The following is a 17,980-nucleotide window of genomic DNA, read 5'->3' as shown; positions in this document are numbered from 1 at the left end:
ACAGAAACTGCCCAGGAAAGGTTTTGATTTAGGGCAAAATGCTGGCAAAGGTCATTGACTCACCTATGAGTCCAGCCAGCAAATGGTTATCATGCGTCTACCATGTGGCAGGCGTCGGAGACTCAGAAGGGAGACAAATAAGCTGCATTCCTGGAGCCTTCTAATTAGATAGCGGTTTCAAGGCACATGGTTCCTGGTGGATTCAGGGATAGGAAACTATGGAAGCGCTTCCTGCAGTTGGAGAAACCTTGACAGGTTTAGAAAAATGATAGTGAAGTTCACGTTGCACTCCTCAAATACCAGTCCTAAGCCAGGAATCTCATTCTGGGATCCCACCTGTCCTAAGCCAGCAATCTCATTCCGGGATCCCACCTGTTGGCTGGTCTGGGGCCTACAGCTGTCCTCTTAATCCTGGTCAGCTTTAGTTCCAGGATAGACTTGCTCAGAGTCTGCAGATCAAAAGCCATTGGCCTTACAGGAAAACAGAAAGCCATGGCCCATGCGTCAGCTCTAACCTTTGCCTGTTTCTGAAAATGAAGGGGATTTTTTTTTTTTTTTGGCACACAGATATGCCCACTTGTTTATGGATTATATGTGGCTGTTTTTGTGTTACAAGTACCAAAATGAGTAATTTCAATAGGGACTGTATGACCCACCAAGCCTGCAGTATTTATGATCTGATCCTACAGAGTGATTTTGCTGACCCCCATTCTAGGTCATTGAGGCTGGGGAGATGAGATGAAGGGTGACATCAGGTTCCTGACCTGTTTCCTCCTGTAGTTCCAGGAGCTGTTCCTCTTGAATCCATCCAAGGGGAGCCCTTTGAGGAGAAGATCTACATCCAGTGGAAACCTCCCAATGAGACCAATGGGGTCATCACACTCTATGAGGTAAGGAGGCCACTTTGGCTGTATCACTTGGTTTTATTCAGTTTACTTCAGCCTGGAGTTGGCAGATAATACTGCACGTAGAAGCTCCATCAAAGGCACAAAGGCGAGTGAGACACAGTGAATTAATACAGAAGGTTTCTGATAGTGCAGTGGGAGCCAAACACAGGACATCAACTGAGCTGTCTTGATAGCCCCGATGACAAAGACAATTGGGTGTATCATGCATGGATGGGATTATTCATCTCTTTAGCAAAGGAGTCAAGACCCAAGGAGTCAGATTGTCCTGGCACAGCCAAGCAGAGCCAGGCCTGGCAAACTGTCCTCTGGAAAGTCGTAACAGTCACATGATGCTCATGGTACCCATCAGTCCCTAGGCTTCTGAAAGGATCCCAATGTCATTCTCTAGCTAGGAGTACAACATTCTTGAGCTTTAACATTGCTTTGTGGCCAAGGTATATTGTATTGCCACCTAGGTGATAGTGTTGAAAGCCCTTCTCCCAGGATTAGCAAGGCCTTCTACCAGAGACAGAATAGAATGTTCTTGGACAAGACAAAATGCAGCCTCCCTGAAAACTTTCAAAATTAGAACAAATGTTAGAAGCTCATTGCAGAGCAAAAGCAAATAAACAGTAAAACTCCAGTAAGGCTGCTTTAGCAAAATGATAATAGTAGGATATGGGCAGGATTGACTCTCTTCCCACCCCTTATATTCTGAGATACCATGAGACTGTGATTCAGGTACAATAGAAACACACAGCATTGCAGATGGAAGGGCATGAAAGCTGAAGCTGGAAGGATGGAGTCTGCTGCCCTAGTAGCTCTACCTCAGTCTCAAGGGACCCTTGGCAGGTTCTTCCTCTCTTTAAGCCTCAGTTTGCTTATCTGTAAGATTGGACAGTTGGGGAGCAGTGTTAACTGTTGCTTCAGGGTTTCTCTAAGGAGTCTGAGGGGGAAAAGGTGATAAGCATCCCAGGCTGAAATGCACTATAGGCTCATAGAGGGACTAAAGATTCTGGGTGCTCATGCAGAAGGGTACACCTGTTGAGAGTGAGCCTTAGGAAGCATATCCCTGCCATAAGGGCAGATGAGCTCTGGGGAGGAAAGTCAAAGAGTGTTGATGAGGGAGAAATATTCAGGGTGAATCTGATGGACACAGAAATTATCTGGAGAGACCCGGACAGACCTAAGAACTCTCTGAAGGAGGAGAAAGCTGTCAGTCACGTACAGGGTGCTGGAGAAAGCGCCCTGAGGACACACCTTACGCCACTCCATCCAGTGTTTCTCAGAAGCAGAGGTCTCTAACATCTCCGTCTTGGACCATGGGGTTGGGAGAAGCATCCTTTTGGGGATGGTGCTGAATGAGAGGGGGTATTCATACTGATGGACCTCTCCTGGGACACATTCATGACCGTGTCAGGGAAGAGGGCGACTGGACAGTCAACTGAAACGAAGCCCAGTCATTTAAAAGCTGCACAGTGTTCTTTGTAAAGCACAGGCCGCACACTCACATACACATAGATGAGCTAGAGATCTACCACCTGCTCTTTGTAAAGCAAAGGAAAAGGACCCAGGACTTAGAGAGATAAAGTGCTTGCTGCTGCTGCTGCTGCTAAGTCGCTTCAGTTGTGTCTGACTCTGTGCGACCCCATAGGCAGCAGCCCACCAGGCTTCCCGTCCCTGGGATTCTCCAGGCAAGAACACTGGAGTGGGTTGCCATGTCCTTCTCCAGTGCATGAAAGTGAAAAGTGAAAGTGAAGTCACTCAGTCGTGTCCAACTCCTAGCGACCCCATGGACTGCAGCCTACCAGGCTTCTCCATCCATGGGATTTTCCAGGAAAGAGTATTGGAGTTGCTAGTGTTATATAAATGGCTGTCGGTGGCAGATGTTGAAGACTTTTGGAATTCATAGGCCAGTAAAACCTCAAATGTTGTGGGGGAACCAACAGAGTATTTTACCATGTTTTATTAACATCATTTTACAAAAGACAATTACAAAAATATAGAAAGTACAGAATCTCAGAATAAAAGGCAGTCCTTTAAATTGAATAAATTTAACTTTATGGGCAACTCATTATGATCACCTTAGTTTTTTTCTCATTTTGCCTTGAATTGAGGACACTTCTGGCATTAAAAGATCCTGGTTCTTGTACCTACCTGCAATTGGAAACACTGGTTGAGGCTATGCTGCAGGTAGAGGCATATCCCTATACAGATTTTTTTTCCTCAGGAGCAATATCCCTCTTGCTCTCATCAGATTATGCACTGGGCTTGGTTACGAAACTCTTGATGATAATTCCACAATAAGAAGAAATAGATGGAGAGAGAACAAAAGAGCAAACCTAACTGTGAGTTAGACACTGTTTGAGCAGTAAATCCCCTGAAGGTATTACTCAAGTCAGGTTAGGCTGCTTGCTGCTCCACAGCCCGTACTCAAGAGAAAAAACTTGAAAAGAGTTTTCAAGACTCTGGAAAAAAAAAGTCTTTCAAGAGTCTTTGGTTGGAAAGAGAAGGTTGGTTTACTCAGGAGGCTGGTAAACTGGGGGAGAAGGCAGACTCGTGTCCAAAAGCCACTTCCCCCTGCAAATTAGGGGGAAAGAGCTCTTAAAGGGGAGTTTCAGGAGTGTATAGGCGGAAAGAGGAAATTATGTGCAGGAAAACACAGTGATCTCTGATAATCATCTTAGAATTGGTCATGTTGGTCAAGGGGTGGTCTGATTGGCATACTGATTTTTTTTTTCCAATTCTATTCATTCATCTATTGGGCTGTGCTGGGTCTTAGTTGCAGCATGTGGAATCTAGTTCCTTGACCAGTGATCAAACCTGGGCCCTGCCGGGAGGACAGAGTCTTAGCCCCTGGCCAAGGAAGTCCCCATGTTAATTGTTTTAAGGACAGTTCATCTTCAATTCTAGGGTCAGTTTGTTCCCATTTCCTCGAGGCCAGTTCTTGGACGTGTGTCAGGCGGATCAGCTTATGTCATGACTGCAATCTGGTCATCAAATATTAAGTCAACTTCTTCTACCTGGTGAGGGTTTCGGTATCTGAATAATAGTTCAAAGAATGTAGGTCAGAATACTATCTGTTGGCTCTTTGCTTAATGGCTAAACTCTTATTACTTTGCCTTAGTTGACTGCATTCCTTTGTTTCTGCATTTCCTCACTTCTTTGATTAAATTTATTCTTTGGCTACAGTTTTTCTACAGACATGAGCCAGGCAGAGAATATGGGGGGGGTCCAGTCTTGGGAAGGCCCCATAGGGTCCTGCTCTGTTACGGAAGTGAGGACTCGTGTATCGTACACGGTCAGGAGCTGCAGCACAAAGGTGCCCCCGGGTGAGAACAGCGCTGCCTTCTTTGCACTTCTCCGTGAACCCAGTGCCTTGTGAATGTTCAAAGCCCAGTTGCTGAGATGTTGGCATTCCTATGAGGGTGCTCTACTAGAAACAGCTGTTGTAAGAAAACTTCATGTAATTTCTTGGCTGCTCCTTGGGCTGTAATAGAGAACCAGAGCTGCCACTGTCTGACTTGTTTGAGCATTTAAGGTTACCTTGTGGGAATATGCCAAAGTTCTTGGATGATGATCTGAAGGGACCTAAGGGATGATGACCTGAAGGGAGGACATGGGCTAGGCCTTGTATTTTGACCATGAACGTGGCTGAGACCATGTGTGTCACAAGCCAGTGAAGCCTCAGAAGGTAAGAATGTTGACTTTGGAGGTCAGGCAGCCTAGATGTAAATCCCAGCTCTGCCACTTCCCTTGCTGTGTAAACTTGGGTACATTAAGTAACTGCTAATTTATACTGCTTAATAAACACAAATATATGTTTAGTACTGTGTTTGGCATTTAGAAATAGCACTGATAAATGTTAACTCTTAACATTACGTAAAAATGAGGCAGTGGAGCCTTGGAGAGGTGAAATGTAAAGACCAAGGGTATACAACCCTTGGGTCCTGAATTCAAGTGCGAATGTCTTGCCTCTTTCTCAGTGTGATCCACGGACCGGCAGCGTTGGCTCTACCTGGAACCTGGTTAGAAAAACAGCATCTTAGATTGTGCCAGACTTCCTGAATCAGAGTTTTCATTTTAACAAGATCCCTGGGTGATTCGTATGGGCATTAAAAAAGTTTGAGAAGCACTGCTCTAGATTTCACTGTTCTTTAGAAAGTTTCAGGACTTCCTTGGTGGTACAATGGATAAGAATCCACCTGCCAATGCAAGGGACATGGGTTTTATCCCTGGTTCAGGAGGATTCCATGTGCCATGGAGTAGCTAAGCTTGTGTGCCACAACTACTGAGCCTATGTGCCGCAACTGCTGAAGTCCACGCGCCTAGAGTCCGTTCTACACAACAGGAGAAGCCGCCATGATGAGAAGCCTGCATCCCTCCATGAAGAGTAGCCCCCATTCGCCGGAACTGGAACTAGAGAACGCCTGCACATGGCAGCGAAGACCGAGTGCAGCCAAATAGATAAATAAAGTTTCAGCAACTGATAAGAGAGTATGTCCTTCTGAGCAGAAAGATGGGACGTCTCCTCCTCTCAGCTCAACCCAGTCCTGCCTCAGACAGTAAGCAGGAGACCTCCATGGGAAATAGATGGGGAAACAGTGGAAACAGTGTCAGACTTTATTTTTCTGGGCTCCAAAATCACTGCAGATGGTGACTGCAGCCATGAAATTAAAAGACGCTTACTCCTTGGAAGGAAAGTTTGACCAACCTAGATAGCATTTTCAGAAGCAGAGACATTACTTTGCCAACAAAGTTCCGTCTAATCAAGGGTATGGTTTTTCCTGTGGTCATGTATGGATGTGAGAGTTGGACTGTGAAGAAGGCTGAGTGCCGAAGAATTGATGCTTTTGAACTGTGGTGTTGGAGAAGACTCTTGAGAGTCCCTTGGACTGCAAGGAGATCCAACCAGTCCATTCTGAAGGAGATCAGCCCTGGGATTTCTTTGGAAGGAATGATGCTAAAGCTGAAACTCCAGTACTTTGGCCACCTCATGTGAAGAGTTGACTCATTGGAAAAGACTCTGATGCTGGGAGGGATTGGGGGCAGGAGGAGAAGGGGACGACAGAGGATGGGATGGCTGGATGGCATCACTGACTCGATGGACGTGAGTCTGAGTGAACTCTGGGAGTTGGTGATGGACAGGGAGGCCTGGTGTGCTGTGATTCATGGGGTCGCAAAGAGTTGGACACGACTGAGCGACTGAACTGAACTGAACGGAACTTGTTTTTAAAGACATTTATAAAAGAATACGTGTTTATGAGGCAATTTCCAAATTTAATTAGATGAAACCAATTTGATTTTTTTAAATGAGGTTCTGGTTGTAATTTCTAGAGAGAAATCCATAAATTACAAATTACCCTCTCCTGTTCTCAAAAAGTTTATTTTGTGGCAAAGAAAAATCAGATGACACAAGTGGAAGAGAAATCCAGGACTGTCAGTGCCTTCCTGTGTACAGCCTTGGACTCCAAAAGGCAAAAGCCAAACAAATGAGGGAGTGAAAAAGAGTTGTGACTTTGTAAATAGTGTAAAAATTGTTAATTGCAGCAGGTCTAACTAGTATGTCATATGTTAAGATTAAATTCCCTTTCCCATGGGTCCATACCACTTCCTGAACCACTTTTCCCTTCCCCCAGGGGAAAAAAAAAAAGGGCTTCCCAGGTGGCCCTAGTGGTAAAGGATCCACCTGCCAATGCTGCAGTACTCAAGAGACGCAAGTGCGATCCCTGGGTTGAAAGATCCCCTGGAGAAGGAAATGGCAGCCCACTGCAGTATTCTTGCCTGGAGAATCCTATGGACAGAGGAGCCTGGCAGGCTACAGTATGGACATGACGGAGCGACTGAGCACACGCATGAGCAAGTCTTGGTACATCCTTGGACAGTTCTGCCTTCCAGAATCAGAATGGCTTTGATTATGTCTCATCTGTTCTCTGGGCTTCAGTCCCCTCTTTGTAACATGAAGGTGTCAGACTGTTCTAGGGTAAAAGTCAAGAGAAAAATAAATCTACATCAGACCCACAGAACCAAAGTTTTTTTTTTTTTTTCCCTTTTTTTAAAATTTTTTTATTTTTTTAACTTTACATAATTGTATTAGTTTTGCCAAATATCAAAAGAACCAAAGTTTTATACCTCATTTTATATTTGTTCCACTCTTCAAACTGTGCCTGGGCCAGAGATTCAAAGCCAAAACAGTCATGAGGCTCACTTGAAGGACAATAGCCAGTGTGCAAAGGCCCTGTGGTAGAATGACGGGCTTGTTTGAGAAAAGGAAGGAGGTCAGAGTGACTGAAACCTCGTGAGCAAGGTGGACAATGATGAGGCCATGTGGGGAGGGGGTGGGCAGGGTCAGATGATACAGGGTTTCTAGAGTCTGCGCTTTCTCCTGAGAGGAGCAGAACACCAGAGGAGGATTTTTAAGCAGAGAAATGAAGGAATCAGATTTACATTCCTAAAATACCACCTGGCTGTTGTGTGAATAATGGCCCTGGGCACATAAGCATCTCAGGAACACCTGGAAAATCTGCCAGGAGGCAAGGATATTGAACTCATGTATGATACTGCAGTGTTGTTGTCTGGGAAATTGCATGCTGGGCAGGCTACTGTCCATGGGGTTACAAAAGAGACATGACTTAGTGACTCAGCCAAAACAATAGATATTGCAATAAGGGCTCAACTATTTATTGGAAGACCCGGTATCCAGGTGGAAGAGGAAAAACTGTCACATCTGCTTCTTCCTTGCTGCCTCTTTGTGGGCTTGGATGGCTTCCTTTAAGGCAGTAAAGATAAGATAAGGAGTTCTTATCTTGAAGAGCTCCATGGAGCCCAGACTGCTGGATTCTGGCCTCTAGCCCTAAGGGCTGGGAACTGAAACTGAAGCTCCAATACTTTGGCCACCTGGTGTGAAGAGCTGACTCATTTGAAAAGACCCTGATGCTGGAAAAGATTGAGGGCAGGAGGAGAAGGGGACGACAGAAGATGAAATAGCTGGATGGCATCACTGACTCAATGGACATGAGTTTGAGCAAGCTCCAGGAGGTGGTGAAGGACAGAGAAGCGTGGTGCGCTGCAGTCCATGGGGTCACAAAGAGTTGGACAGGACTGAGCGACTGAAAAATAATAGTAATCCCTTGGAAGGAAAGTTATGACCAACCTAGATAGCATATTCAAAAGCAGAGACATTACTTTGCCAACAAAGGTCCGTCTAGTCAAGGCTATGGTTTTTCCTGTGGTCATGTATGGATGTGAGAGTTGGACTGTGAAGAAGGCTGAGTGCCAAAGAATTGATGCCTTTGAACTGTGGTGTTGGAGAAGACTCTTGAGAGTCCTTTGGACTGCAAGGAGATCCAACCAGTTCATTCTGAAGGAGATCAGCCCTGGGATTTCTTTGGAAGGAATTATGCTAAAGCTGAAACTCCAGTACTTTGGCCACCTCATGCGAAGAGTTGACTCATTGGAAAAGACTCTGATGCGGGGAGGGATTGAGGGCAGGAGGAGAAGGGGACGACAGAGGATGAGATGGCTGGATGGCGTCACTGACTCGATGGACGTGAGTCTCAGTGAACCCTGGGAGTTGATGATGGACAGGGAGACCTGGCGTGCTACGCTTCATGGGGTCACAAAGAGTCGGACACGACTGAGCAACTGAACTGAACTGAAGGGCTAGAAGTCCAGTGGCTTCCCTGATGCTACCCCAGAACCGTGCAGCAGCCTGATTCTCCAGCAGCCACGCCCTCTCTCCCTGCCCACTGGAGCCAGCCTCACCTCTACTGCAAGCAGCTTGTATCAGAATGTATGGTCCCTGACCTCAGATCTCAGCAAGGTGACAGAGAGTGCATGGAGAAAGGTCACATCAAAGGCCTCATGTCTACACACCAGCAGATCAGTGTCACCTGGGAGCAGTTCAGACATGCAGTATTTCAGGCCTCAACTCAGACCCACTGAATCAGAGCCTGTGTGTTAACCAGCTGATTCACACACACATATGACATTGGGAGAGGCTCTGGTCTAAGACACTTCCTAAAGTGTCCTAATCTGGATCTGGAGAGCTCTGTTTGACACACACCCACAGTCCTTGGGTGAGTAGTGTGGCCACTAAATGAACTGAGGGATGTGCCTGCTTACAAGGGATCCAAAGAGCTGAGACTTTCACCAGCAATGTGAAAACCATGCTATTTGCATAGACTCTTCTGGAACCCTCCTTGGGTCTTCCCTTGTGGCTCCGACAGTAAAGAGTGTGTCTGTAGTGTGGGAGACACAGGTTTGATCCCTGTGTCGGGAAGATCCCCTGGAGAAGTACATGGCAACCCACTCCAGTATTCTTGCCTGGAAAATCCCATGGACAGGGGAGCCTGGTGGGCTACAGTTCATGGGATTGCAAAGAGTTGGACACGACTGATGGACTAACACATACACAGGGCGTCCTGATCAGGGCCTGTATGTGAAGTGGGCTGGCATGGCCCTTTCCACTCCGACTCTGCTCTTGTGCACGACAGGACTCCCTGAAAGCAGACCAGGCAACTGCAGACAGGCTCACACAGCCCAAATGTGGTCACGGGGGAAACAGTCCAGCCAAACAGTTGCCTAAAAGCTCCTCAGTAAAATCGTTTAGAGGCAAGCTGTTCAGAGTTCACGAAAAACAGTAATCAATACGTGTTTCAATTCAATTAGTTTTTCTCGTCTCTGTCCAAAAATAAATATCACACAGTGTGAGGGAATTGGGCCAGAAGATGTTACACTGGCAACTGGGTTAACGATGTGTGAAAATATTTAAAATGCAGACATGTGAAGCTTCCCAGTAAGCCTTTATGTTTAGCAGTCAAAATCACCAAGTTTCTAATTACAGTGTATAAATCTGAGAAGCTTAAACGGAATGAGAGGACCCTAATGAGGCAGGAATGGGTGTCTTGATTATGCTAGCGTTGACTGACATTTATCTTGCAAGCTATTCTAGGCTCCTGGTGTTCAGAGTTAAATAAAACACAGACTTCGCCTCCATAAAACAATGTGGCCTTCCTGTGCCGAAGCCCCTTTGCAAGGTAGCCTAGGTCAGAGGGTCATTGATATTTTTCTGGCATACAGATGGTAGCATTTGCTCTGAACAGAAAGCACAGGCCCCAGGAATCAGCATTCCATGACAGAGCGTTGCAAGAAAGCTGGGCGCATGTTCTGAGCTAGAAAGTAGTTCTGAACAGGACTGGGGCAGACACGTGTTGATGGAGACAGGGGCTGCTGTATGGATGAGCTCAGAGCAAGCTCTCAGAGGTGCCAGGAGGTGCTGGCTTCATGTGAGTGCTCAGACACACTGTGGCTTGGCCACAGTGGCCTCTCAGGGCTCCCTCACCCCGGGCGTGCAGATGGCTCTGGTCCACAGAAGGTCAGTAGGGAGAATGGGATCTGGTCCTTGATGGGCAGGAGGCCCTAGAAGCAGGAAATGGAAAACCCAGCCCAAAGCAAGAATTTGCATAATTCAAGCTGGATTTCTGTTAATTAGGATGCATAGTTTGCATAATGCAGGCAGCTAGTGGGTATAAATTGAGTCAAACTGGTAACCAGGAAAAAAGCTTTTGTTTCTTCTGAATTCTTTAAGCCATAAATGTAGGAATCCCCATTCTTCCACACTTGCAACACATCAAATGCTCTAGAAAGTTCTATCTCTTCTCATGCTAGTATAGACAAAGGTCAGGTCACACGGCCCCATCTTCAACACCATCACGTTCTGAACACTCATCTGATGCCTAAACCACTTCAGAACTTCTCTGCGCATGCTGCGTCCACACTTTCCTATTTCACTTCCCCACACTGTACCCAAACAGAACATCTTGGAAGGTAAATTCAGTCATATTGCTTCTCTGCTTTTGCCTCAGCTTAATTTTGGAGCCTGGAATGGTCTGGCCCCTCTAACCTCATTCCGTGCCTCTCTTCCTGCTGTTTTCCATGCACCAGCCCCTCCAGCTTTCTAACACTTTCTCAAGCTGATTGAGTTCTTTGCAGCCCATGTGATTGCCGCATTTTGTTAATGTCATCTCTTCTGCCTAGAATACTTTTTTACTTATATTTCTTAGGTTCCTACCCATTCTTTACCTCCAAGAGGCTTTTACCCTGGACTCTCCACTTTATCAAGCCATTTTCTTATTTCTGTCATATTATTTTCACAATCTGCACTCATTTTGTTGGTATGCTTTAGCATCATCTAATCCCCTACTGGACTTCAACCTCATAAGGCTAATGGGCCATGTGATGGTTATTGTATGTGTCATCTTGGCTGGGTCATGAGGCCCAGATAGGTCAAACATTATTCTGGATGTTTCTGTGAGGGTGTTTTTGGATGAGTGGACTTTGAGTGAACCAGATTGTCCTCCATAATGTGGGTGGGCCTCATCTAATCAGTTGAAGCTCAGAATAGAACAAAAGACTGAGCTCCCCTAAGCTAGATGGTATTTGCCCACAGTCAGCCTTCAGAATTGAATTGTGACACTAGCTCTTCCCTAGTTTCTCAGCCCGATGGCCTTTGGTCCTGAACTGATACTGGCCATATTTATTTTTGCTTTTTAGCGTGTCCTCAGGATCTAAAAGAAAATTTGCACATAACATGTGCTCGATAAATATTACTTATATGAATTTGTGGATTTGTACTTTATCTTGATAAGGGGTAGTGGTGAAATCTTTGCCTAACAAGTTTAGTGGTTCTCAAGCCTGGCTGAAGATTTACAATCATACCTTGACAACCTCCAAACGTATTGATAAATACATATCTAGGTAGACACGTAAGTGGTTGGGTTTAGGCATCATTGCATTCCAAATAAATCAGAATCTCTGGGGGTGAGGTTCTATCCAAATGGGCTTTTTAAGAAGTGCTTTGGGATGTTTTACTGTCCATCCAAGTTTGGGAAGAAGTACTGCATAGCATGAATCCAGTCAATGCACTCTGATATATTATCCCAGACAAATACTTGCTAAAGAAACACAGCCGTGACTCTAGCTTTCAGATCAGATCAGATCAGTCACTCAGTCGTGTCCGACTCTTTGTGACCCCATTAATCCCAGCACGCCAGGCCTCCCTGTCCATCACCAACTCCCAGAGTTCACTCAGACTCACGTCCATCGAGTCAGTGATGCCATCCAGCCATCTCATCCTCTGTCGTCCCCTTCTCCTCCTGCCCCCAATCCCTCCCAGCATCAGAGTCTTTTCCAATGAGTCAACTCTTCACATGAGGTGGCCAAAGTACTGGAGTTTCAGCTTTAGCATCATTCCTTCCAAAGAAATCCCAGGGCTGATCTCCTTCAGAATGAACTGGTTGGATCTCCTTGCAGTCCAAAGGACTCTCAAGAGTCTTCTCCAACACCACAGTTCAAAAGCATCAATTCTTCGGCACTCAGCCTTCTTTACAGTCCAACTCTCACATCCATACATGACCACAGGAAAAACCATAGCCTTGACTAGACGGACCTTTCTTGGCAAAGTAATGTTTCTGCTTTCGAATATGCTATCTAGGTTGGTCATAACTTTCCTTCCAAGGAGTAAGCGTCTTTTAATTTCATGGCTGCAGTCACCATCTGCGGTGATTTTGGAGCCCCCCAAAAATAAAGTCTGACACTGTTTCCACTGTTTCCCCATCTATTTCCCATGAAGTGATGGGACCGGATGTCATGATCTTCGTTTTCTGAATGTTGAGCTTTAAGCCAACTTTTTCACTCTCCTCTTCATCAAGAGGCTTTTTAGTTCCTCTTCACTTTCTGCCATAAGGGTGGTGTCATCTGTATATCTGAGGTTATTGATATTTCTCCCAGCAATCTTGATCCCAGCTTGTGTTTCTTCCAGTCCAGCATTTCTCATGATGTACTCTGCATATAAGTTAAATAAACAGGGTGACAATATACAGCCTTGACGTACTGCTTTTCCTATTTGGAACCAGTCTGTTGTTCCATGTCCAGTTCTAACTGTTGCTTCCTGACCTGCATACGAATTTCTCAAGAGGCAGATCAGGTGGTCTGGTATTCCCATCTCTTTCAGAATTTTCCACAGTTTCTTGTGATCCACAGAGTCAAAGGCTTTGGCATAGTCAATAAAGCAGAAATAGATGTTTTTCTGGAACTCTCTTGCTTTTTTCCATGATCCAGCAGATGTTGGCAATTTGATCTCTGGTTCCTCTGCCTTTTCGAAAACCAGCTTGAACATCTGGAAGTTCACGGTTCACATATTGCTGAAGCCTGGCTTGGAGAATTTTGAGCATTACTTTACTCAAGGTAATTACTTTACAGCGTGTGAAATGAGTGCAATTGTGCGGTAGTTTGAGCATTCTTTGGCATTGCCTTTCTTTGGGATTGGAATGAAAACTGACCTTTTCCAGTCCTGTGGCCACTGCTGAGTTTTCCAAATTTGCTGGCATATTGAGTGTAGCACTTTCACAGCATCATCGTTCAGGATTTGGAATAGCTCAACTGGAATTCCATCACCTCCACTAGCTTTGTTCATAGTGATGCTTCTTAAGGCCCTCTTGACTTCACATTCCAGGATGTCTGGCTCTAGGTCATTGATCACACCATCGTGATTATTTGGGTCATGAAGATCTTTTTTGTACAGTTCTTCTGTGTATTCTTGCCATCTCTTCTTAATATCTACTGCTTCTGTTAGGTCCATACCATTTCTGTCCTTTATCGAGCTCATCTTTGCATGAAATGTTCCTTTGGTATCTCTGATTTTCTTGAAGAGATCCCTAGTCTTTCCCATTCTGTTGTTTTCCTCTATTTCTTTCATCGATCACTGAAGAATGCTTTCTTAGCTCTTCTTGCTAGTCTTTGGAACTCTGCATTCAGATGTTTATATCTTTCCTTTTCTCCTTTGCTTTTCACTTCTCTTCTTTTCACAGCTATAATCATAAGGGATTTGATTTAGGTCATACCTGAATGGTCTAGTGGTTTTCCCTACTTTCTTCAATTTAAGTCTGAATTTGGCAATAAGAAGTTCATGGTCTGAGCCACAGTCAGCTCCTGGTCTTGTTTTTGCTGACTGTATAGAGCTTCTCCATCTTTGGCTGCGAAGAATATAATCAATCTGATTTCGGTGTTGACCATCTGGTGATGTCCATGTATAGAGTCTTCTTTTGTGTTGTTGGAAGAGGGTGTTTGTTATGACCAATGCATTTTCTTGGCAAAAGTCTATTAGTCTTTGCCCTGCTTCATTCCGTATTCCAAGGCCAAATTTGCCTGTTACTCCAGGTGTTTCTTGACTTCCTACTTTTGCATTCCAGTCCCCTATAATGAAAAGGACATCTTTTTTGGGTGTTAGTTCTAAAAGGTCTTGTAGGTCTTCATAGAACCATTCAACTTCAGCTTCTTCAGCATTACTGGTTGGGACATAGACTTGGATTACTGTGATATTGAATGGTTTGCCTTGGAAACGAACAGAGATCATTCTGTCGTTTTTGAGATTGCATCCAAGTACTGCATTTCGGACTCTTTTGTTGACCATGATGGCCATTCCATTTCTTCTGAGGGATTCCTGCCCGCAGTAGTAGATATAATGGTCATCTGAGTTAAATTCACCCATTCCAGTCCATTTCAGTTCGCTGATTCCTAGAATGTCAACATTCACTCTTGCCATCTCTTGTTTGACCACTTCCAATTTGCCTTGATTCATGGACCTGACATTCCAGGTTCCTATGCAATATTGCTCTTTACAGCATCGGACCTTGCTTCTATCACCAGTCACATCCATAGCTGGGTATTGTTTTTGCTTTGGCTCCATCCCTTCGTTCTTTCTGGAGTTATTTCTCCACTGATCTCCAGTAGCATATTGGGCACCTACTGACCTGGGGAGTTTCTCTTTCAGTATCCTGTCATTTTGCCTTTTCATACAGTTCATGGGGTTCTCAAGGCAAGAATACTGAAGTGGTTTGCCATTCCCTTCTCCAGTGGACCACATTCTGTCAAATCTCTCCACCATGACCTACCCGTTTTGTGTTGCCCCATGGGCATGGCTTAATTTCATTGAGTTAGACAAGGCTGTGGTCCTAGTGTGATTAGATTGACTAGTTTTCTGTGAGTATGGTTTCAGTATGTCTTCCCTCTGATGCCCTCTTGCAACACCTACCGTCTTACTTAGGTTTCTCTCACCTTGGGCATGGGGTATCTCTTCACGGCTGCTCCGCAAAGCGCAGCCATTGCTCTAGCTTTACCCTGCCTTTATTTTTCACTCTTCTGGAATTCAACACTGTCTGATGTTACACTATAAGCAACTCTCAAGCCCATGCAGGTGCTAGGCACTAGTTATTTTAAGGCTCAAATTCATGACGCATTAGCCTTTTCCCCTCAAGATTGCTAAACAAACAGTTTGTGGAATAATTGAAGACACACAAGGCCATATTGGTCTGTCAATATCCTTTTGCAGTTCACAAATGGCATCTTGCAGCTCTGGCGTCAGACTTCACCTTACAAATATTTTCCCCTCTGCTTTTACGGTAGAAGTTAGTTCTGTTGTTTATTTGTGAGATTTAAAAGAAAAAAGATTTATATACACACAAAAAGCTTCATAGATTTGCCCAGAGGCTTTTCCAAAGTCTTAAAAGTCAGAGCCCTGGGATGTCAAGGAACCATTTTTCCTAACCCTCAGCCCATCACTCAACCTCCATAGGATGTTTCTCTTCCAGAGACTTGAAAAATGCAGGCATCCCTGGATAGAAGCCATACATAGGTCTGCCGAGCTGACAGGTCGGTTGACAGGTGTTTCAATAGAAACAGCTCTGGGTTGAAAAGAATGATTTCTGGCACTGTGTGTCTAGAAGGAAGTTGCGTTCTGATGTGAATAAGTTGCATTTATATAAGTGGGACCATTAGAGCTGCCTGTCAGCCACTCGTAGCATACCAGGAATGCCTATGTATTTGCCTTGGGGTGTTTCTTTCTTTTGTGTTACAACACGGGTGTTTGTGATGGAACCAGATAATGTGACAGGAGGAATCAACAGATGCATAGCACTTGTTACCTGAAGAAGAGCAAATCGTGTTTTCCTGGCAATAAAAAGGTTTTCACAATAAACATTAATAATTCATCTTAGCTGTAAAAAAAGAAAAACAGCAGAAGTTACTGCACAGAAAATATTCCTACAGTGAGCCCAAATAGATCAGTGTATTTGTCTTTGTATGTGTGTGTGTTAACATGTAGGTTTGTGAGTTGGTGTAGCGACACTGATACGTGTATGGACATCTGTATCTCTGTGTTTTTTCTCATGTACGTGTAAAGCATTTACCCTTGGGCTGTACCCATAATCTCAATTGCATCCTTGGAATTGCTCTATTTTTTTTTTTTTGGAGAATTAACTCTAGTAGATTTCAGAGGCACAGGGCTATGTCTGTTTTCTCCTTGCCTGGAGAAACTCCAGGTCACTTCCTATCCATGTCATAGGAATCTCTCCATGGGCTCCCAGCTGTTTCTCATGAACTTCTGCCATAATTCCTCTCCAGATCTTTTGCCAAAGAAAAATTTTGAATTAAAAAAGATAAAACCTGCAGGTTGAGTTTAATCTGTGCATATCTAGTTGTCCTAGGAGAGTGGAGGGAGAGACATGAAAAGTTAGTTCTGCCTATGGCACAGTCAGGACTCTCCCTGACGTCCTTTCTGTGGAAGGCAAACCTTGTTTTGATGCTCTGCACACCCGAAGGACTTAGGAGCGGCCTGTATACACAGCCACGTGGCTAGTGACGGAAGCCTCTCTGTGGCTACATGGTCCTTTCAATAAACCATGCCCAGAGGCGGTGTTTAAGCTGCTGAGTGTCTCTTTCAACATCAGAAGTTGTTCTCTTTTCATCTCAGATGTTCTACCTTGTTACTCCTGTTGGAATTCCACCTGGACAGGGCAGTGCAGCATGGATCTGCTGCTTTTAACTGACTTCCTTTCTGTTTTGGTCAGAACAGTTCTTTGTTTGGGACTTAAAAAATGAAGGAGGAAGTGGGTCTTCATCTACCATCAGAGTATTTGGATCCTTCATCCTGAAGTCTCTGGAGGCTGGAATTCAAATTTATGATTCAGAGACGATCCTTTCATTGGCTGTGGAAGATGGCAGGTGGATTTCTTCCCCTTACTCCAATCCTTTTCTTTGGCTACTTTTTTAAAAAAATTAATTTTTTTGACTGCGCTGGGTCTAAATTGCTCCATGTGGGCTTTTTTAGTTGCCACGAGTGGGGGCTACTCTATAGTTGCAGCGCGTGGGCTTCTCACTGTGGTGGCTTCTTTTGTTGCAGAGCACAGACTCTAGGGCCTGTAGACTTAGTCACTGTGGCACATGGGACTAAGATGGCATGGGGACTCTTCCTGGACCAGGGATCAAACCCATGTCCCTGCACTGGCAGGCAGATTGTCAACCACTGGACCACCAGAGAAGTCCCTTTGGCTACTTTTTCTTCCCTCTTCACCAAGAGAAGAGTAGTTCCCTAAATTTTACATCCAAGTATGAGACCTTGGCCTATATCATTACGGACTCCATGCAAGCTTGCTTGCATATCAGGTCTTTTTCAGAGCCCTTCAAAATATATGTCATAAAAATCCCCACTGCTTTGCTTTCTTGGCATCTGTTTTATTTTTTGTATTGTTTTAGCATCTGTGTATCATTGCAAGTCAAATAGTGAATTATATTTAGAAGGCATTTATACTTTGTTAATGTTAGTGACATTATAGCAACATTACATGGTGTTAGAAATATGGGGAGTGCAAAGTTAGCCCCCATTTCCACTGCCTAGCAGACCAACCATTTTCACAGGAGTTTATTTTTTTTTTTCTTCTAGTTTTTGTGCATTGACATCTTTTAGATAATTATGACCACATTGCAAAATTTGGGTTTTCACTATGTCAGACGTTTTACAGTTTCAATGTAAACTGCTTAACTATCCCATCTAATGGCTCTCTGATCCCCTGAGCACTTAGGTCACACTTTACTTTCTAATCATTCTATTTTAGGATATGTGGATTGATCTTCCAAGAAGGTAAGACACAATTTTTAGGGTAGAGTAAGAGGGCCCTGGATCTTTTTAAATACCTGGTCATCAAAGTTTGAACTATGCCTTCCTTTTCTTTCTCAGTGCGTTTGTTAGTATCAATCAG

The 17,980-nt window shown here is 44.5% G+C and overlaps 1 protein-coding gene across 5 annotated transcripts in view; it reads left to right on the top strand.

Moving 5' to 3' along the window:
• The window catches only part of PTPRT (protein tyrosine phosphatase receptor type T), a 594,083-nt gene that overhangs the window by 198,502 nt on the left and 377,601 nt on the right, over nt 1-17,980 (top strand). For all 5 annotated transcript variants that reach the window (XM_061437619.1, XM_061437621.1, XM_061437620.1 and 2 more), the window contains exon 3: nt 781-890. In XM_061437619.1, the coding sequence (XP_061293603.1) occupies nt 781-890 (110 nt within the window). The remainder of the gene's footprint in view (nt 1-780; nt 891-17,980) is intronic.

The sequence above is a fragment of the Bos javanicus genome, chromosome 13, assembly GCF_032452875.1.
Source record: "Bos javanicus breed banteng chromosome 13, ARS-OSU_banteng_1.0, whole genome shotgun sequence".
NCBI classification, from domain to species: Eukaryota; Metazoa; Chordata; class Mammalia; order Artiodactyla; family Bovidae; genus Bos; species Bos javanicus.
The sequence above is the reverse complement of the archived record's forward strand: the minus strand, read 5'-3'. Positions and strand labels throughout refer to the sequence as shown.